The sequence below is a fragment of the Stegastes partitus genome, unplaced genomic scaffold (assembly GCF_000690725.1).
Source record: "Stegastes partitus isolate 25-593 unplaced genomic scaffold, Stegastes_partitus-1.0.2 Scaffold1774, whole genome shotgun sequence".
In the NCBI taxonomy this organism is placed as follows: domain Eukaryota; kingdom Metazoa; phylum Chordata; class Actinopteri; family Pomacentridae; genus Stegastes; species Stegastes partitus.
In genome coordinates this window covers 134,322-139,306 of record NW_007579505.1, presented here as the reverse complement: position 1 = coordinate 139,306, position 4,985 = coordinate 134,322, and the positions used below count along the sequence as shown (strand labels likewise).

The following is a 4,985-nucleotide window of genomic DNA, read 5'->3' as shown; positions in this document are numbered from 1 at the left end:
CAGCTGCTGACAGAGGACATGAACAGAACCAGGTCCAGTCTCAGGTTGTCCTCAGCAGAGGTTGTGTTGGAGCAGCAGAGACGTCTGCTGACGGTTTCTTTAGTTCTGCAGAAACACCTGGTTTGGTTCATTTACAGACGGTGACCAGTGAAAACGTTAAAAACAAACCTCTGATTGTTTTGCCGCTCCGCAACAAGAATCAGACCAACTCAACCACTGTGAGACTGAACTGGAGCGATCAGCTGTTGGTACTGAGCTGCCCGAGCCAGAGGTCCATTATTAGTATTGTTGTTTTTGTTTTTGTTAAAGGTTCTGCTTTGTCACTGAAAACACCTGAACAACTCACCTGTTGGTGTTGGAGCAGCTGAGCTGATTCTGCTGATTCTGCTAAGCTAATGCTAACTCTGAGAGGTTAGCTGTGGCTCTTTGACTGCGGCTAATGCTATCTGTAGCAGCGCAGCATGTTTCTGAAGTCAGATTAGCCGTAACTCTGTTCTGACAGAAAAACAACCTGCACAAGCTAAACAAGAAGCTCAAACATCAACACAAATCAGCCAGTAGCTGCTTTCACAGCGGCTAATGCTATGCTAATGGCTAGCAGCTTAGTTAGCAGCAGTCACAGATTAGCCGGAGACAGAGCTGGGAAACGAAACCTAATAAGATGTTCTAAGATGTGGACCTTAGTGGGAAATAAAAGAGACCGAACAGAGACGGTCATTGATCTGGATCGATCGTTGGGCTGTGAGGCTCTGATGTCATCACTCCTGTTTCTGTTGTACATGTTGACTGATCAGAATTATTCACGTTCTTAATCAGTGAGCTCGTTACTAGCCTAGCTCTACATGACCGTTTCCTGCTGTCACATCAACAAACAGCTTTTGCTGCACACATGATGACGTCCAGTCCTGGGATCCTCATGAATCACTCCAGAGTGTCAGCTTCAGTCATTCAGCCTTCATGTAAATCAGAGGATGGCTGAGGACACAGAATAAACAGGACAATAATTAACAGGAAAACAAACAGAACAAGTTGGATTAGAGTCATAACTCAGCAGCTTTAGAGTCACTGTCAGTCTCCTGGTGTGTCATTATTATTATTATTAGTGTGTGTGTGATAATGTTCTGTTTCCCCTCTGAGCCTGACCTGGTTCTAACTGTAGAGCTGCTCACTTTGGACCGTCCTGGTCAGAAAGCTGCGGTTGTTGTTGTTGACGTGTTGAACATTCCAGTCATGCAGCACATCTCTGAGGCCACGCTGGGATTAACTCCTGCTGCTTCACCACTCACACCTCCATCTGTTGTTGGACTTTGTCTGTTAGCTGCAATGACAATGTCGTCACTTTACATGACTTGTAGAATGAACACATGAGCAGCTGTTGGATTCTGATGGTCCGGTCTGCATGTCAGCCATGAGCTGTTCAGTCATCAGACATTAGTGACTAAACACACAAACTGAGCACAAAGTGTCCACAAAGAGACAAAACGGACCACAAAGATGTTGTTTGTCTGTTGCACTAGCTGTGAGTTAACAGTTCTGTCTTCATGCTTCTCATCCTCTAGTCTGTCTAAAGTTCTAGTCCTGCTAATAGTCCCCATTTCCCCTGGCTGACTCAGTAATCTGATTACTTCCTTATACGTCCTGTTACCTGTTTTTTATCATGTGTGCTGTGAACCAACAGAACCAGTTTCCTGATAAGCACCGTGCCGCTCTGCTCTTGCAGGAGTGTTCCTCCGCTGGAACCGGTCGTCCCGGTGTCTGGACGAGGCGTACGAGGAAATGGTTCACATCATCGAGTACAACAAGGAGCTGCAGGACAGAGTGAACAGTCTGCGCAGGCAGCTGGCCGAGCTGGAGACCGAGGACCCTCTGCTGCAGGCCTCGTAACGGGCCGGTTCCGCTGGCTCCATCCAGAACATCAGCCCAAACATCAGTCGGTGTCATAATCAGCCGTAACTGCTCTGATGTCCGACCCGCTTTAAGAAAAACACGTTTCACAGCCGACACATATTTCTGCATTAATCAGCTGTTTGGTTCCTCAGATGTCTTGTTTGGTCCAAAGATGATTTGTTTACTGTCACAGAGGACAGAACCAGTCGTACTAAAAATGACTCCAGTCGCTACTTACAGGAGGTGGAAATGAATTCAGTAATCGATTAATGGTTGCAGGTCCTGTTAGTTCGTTAAAGCTAAGCAGGGAGAAGTTGAAGCTCCTGGTGTTCAGGAGGTCACATCAACACACCCCCACACTCACGCCGATAGGCTGAACCTGACAGAAGCTGCACGTATACAATCTGTGGGCGTCTGGAAACGCCTGGAGGACAGAAGCTGTTCACTCCTGGATGTATACGGGGCTGCAGCGTTGCCATGGCAGCACATAGGCCGCTGTCAGGCAGCAGGTGACATGAAGAGCGTCGGGAGGTCGGCACCTGCTGCACCGTACAGACCACATGTAACATACGTGATGCTCAGCACACGCATCCAGCTCTCAGAATCGTCACATTCATTGAAGGCGACCTCGTAGAACCGTGACCTCGCTCCCCACCGCAGCAGCTGTTGATCCAACTTCAGTAAACGAACGATGCAGTCGTGCTGCCGTTTCCATGACAACAACATCCCTATTGTCAGCCATCACACGGAGGCTACAGAACGTCGAGCTGAAGTGAGACCGTATAGAACTTAGACTTATATAAGCACGTTGTTGAACGTATGGGAGGTTTAACATTCAGAACCGAAGCACTTGGTGTGTAAACGTGTGTGAAGCCGTTCTGAGATAAAAACACGTAGCAGGACGTGTTGGTCGGCACTCTGTGGCCACGTCAGAACACAGGTGTGTCTGAAATGCCAACGTGACCCGCTGACGCTCAGGTTGGACGAAGCTTCGTTCCGTTTGTTCCTGCCGACGCTTCAGTCCGTGTGTGAGAAGCTCTGACCAGTCGCTTCCGGTGAGCAGATCTCCCATCATGTGGTCGGCGGAGCCACAGCAGCAGTGTGTGATTAAAAACCCGTCATCATGCAGCAGGAGGCTTTGCTCCGTGTGGAGACGTTCAAGCTCGGCTGCTGTCAACACGCAAACCGATCAGAAACGTTCATGCAGCTCCGCAAACAATACAGAAAACGTTTCTGAATGAGTCCCACCAGCAGGTCGGTGTTTCATTCTCCAGCTGTCACTAAACGCCTTCACTGTCAGAAATGTTGCACAATCTGCATCTAAATATAAAGTTTAGGAAACACAAAGGAGTCAGAACCAGGTTCTGCAGCTGTGTGGAGCGACCAGAAGGTTCCGACTGTTCAGTAGAAAAACTACAATCTAACTGTCACCTCAGTGTCAGAGCTGCTCTGCTCCGGAGCTCCTGCAACGCTTCAGCTCAAGTCCTAATCTGGAAACATATCAGCTCCATCTGCTGTTAATCAGCTGAAACTGAATCAGTGTTTGGACGTTCTCAGGACGTTCCAGCAGAACTCTGGGTTCAGTCTGGAGGCTGACCAGGTGGGTGCTGAAGAAAACACACTCATGTCCTGAAAAGGGAAAAACTTCAAATGTCCAAAATAACTAAATAACTAAATCTGTCCAAACCACTCAAAATGTGTTAAAGATGATTCAGGATTTGTCCACAACGTGTCCACACCTGCTTCAAACTGATTCAAAGGACTTGTTCTGCCCAAAGCAGGCAACAGCAGGACGTCATAGAAACCAGTGGATGGTGAGTGAAAGGCGTCCGGCGGTCCGATTCCAGGGAGCTCGTTAACGTAACGACCGGCTGCATGTCTTCTGTTCACCTCGTTAAAATGAACCGCGTTCTTCTTTCACCGCTTTAGTTCCTGTGAAGTTTCACTGCATTAAAGCCTTTTGGAGTCTGTGATCATCACTACAGGCAGCTCGTGCTTCTGTCCATGTGGCCTCTGAGCTTGATTTTAATTAAACATTTATTATGCTTGAATTATGAGAGAACTGTAAATGATTGTTGCTTTGTGCGACGCCTTGCTGTCCAATCAGAGCGCAGAGTAAAGGCGTGTTTGTCTGCTTTAACGTCTCTGTTCAAAATGTTGAAATGTTTTTAAGCCATTAAATATTTACATCACAAACTCTGACTATGAATGAGGTTTGTTTTCTCTCAACATTTCAAACCAAATAGAACTTTCTCACATTAAATCAGTGTTTTAATTGATGTCAGAACACATAATTATATGTTTAAGCGACTATAATTACATGTGAAATGTTGAACTCAGTTCTGTGGCTGAGCAGCGGCCCTCAGCTCTTTCATCTCGATGAACGTTTTGTTTTGTTCTGGTCTCCAGTGAACCTGGTGGAGCTGCTCAGCAGACGGCTGCAGAGCGAAGCAGCACAGTCACTGCTGTTTACCTTTCAGTTGAGAAATATTTGGACAGCAAGGTCCTTTTAATAACTCTGCTCCAGAAGCACCACAGACCTGAAGATGCAGCTCTAGTGAAGAGTTTCAGCTTTAATTCAAAGAGTGAAACAAAAATGTGTGAAATATTTATTACTTGCAGCCATTTTTCCAGCTGCTCACATGTCAGTGAACACGATGCAGGAGCTTTTATGACTCTTTGGAGAATCTTTTGCAGGTGAAGACGGTGGTGGAGGAGCTGCCTGGTGAGGGTCCTCAGGACAGAATCACACAGGTAGGTGGTGGTACAGACCCTCCTCTGGTTAAAGATGCAGGATGGATGTTTTCCTTCAGTCTCTCATCTGTCTTCTCCACAATGTGAACATCACCTTAAAGTGTCTTTGATCCTTCAGATGCAGGTCAGAACAGGTGCTTCCAGTTTCAGTCGCTGTTTCATCCTGACTCTGCAGAAACATCTGGACATGAGAGCAGCTTATTGTCATTCAGCTGACAGTAAAACGAAGTGAGAGCAGGAGAGATGCTCCAGCTGGACCCATGAAGACCCTGAACCACCCAGTCCTGGTTTACTGGTTAAAGTTTCATCATCTCTGAATGTCTCTCACTTGAACAGTTTCTACA

The 4,985-nt window shown here is 46.9% G+C and overlaps 1 protein-coding gene and 1 long non-coding RNA gene across 2 annotated transcripts in view; one reads left to right on the top strand and one right to left on the bottom strand.

The window, feature by feature from the left end:
• Positions 1 to 4,083, top strand: part of mtmr9 (myotubularin related protein 9) — a 21,358-nt gene extending 17,275 nt beyond the window's left edge. Inside the window, 1 exon segment of the mRNA XM_008302199.1 lies at positions 1,721 to 4,083. Within this exon segment, the coding sequence (XP_008300421.1) occupies positions 1,721 to 1,884 (164 nt within the window). The 3' untranslated portion in view covers positions 1,885 to 4,083.
• Positions 4,084 to 4,483: 400 nt separating this feature from the next.
• The window catches only part of LOC103372533 (uncharacterized), a 4,055-nt gene continuing 3,553 nt past the window's right edge, over positions 4,484 to 4,985 (bottom strand). Inside the window, exon 2 of the long non-coding RNA XR_521002.1 lies at positions 4,484 to 4,810. This is a non-coding gene — a long non-coding RNA (uncharacterized LOC103372533). The remainder of the gene's footprint in view (positions 4,811 to 4,985) is intronic.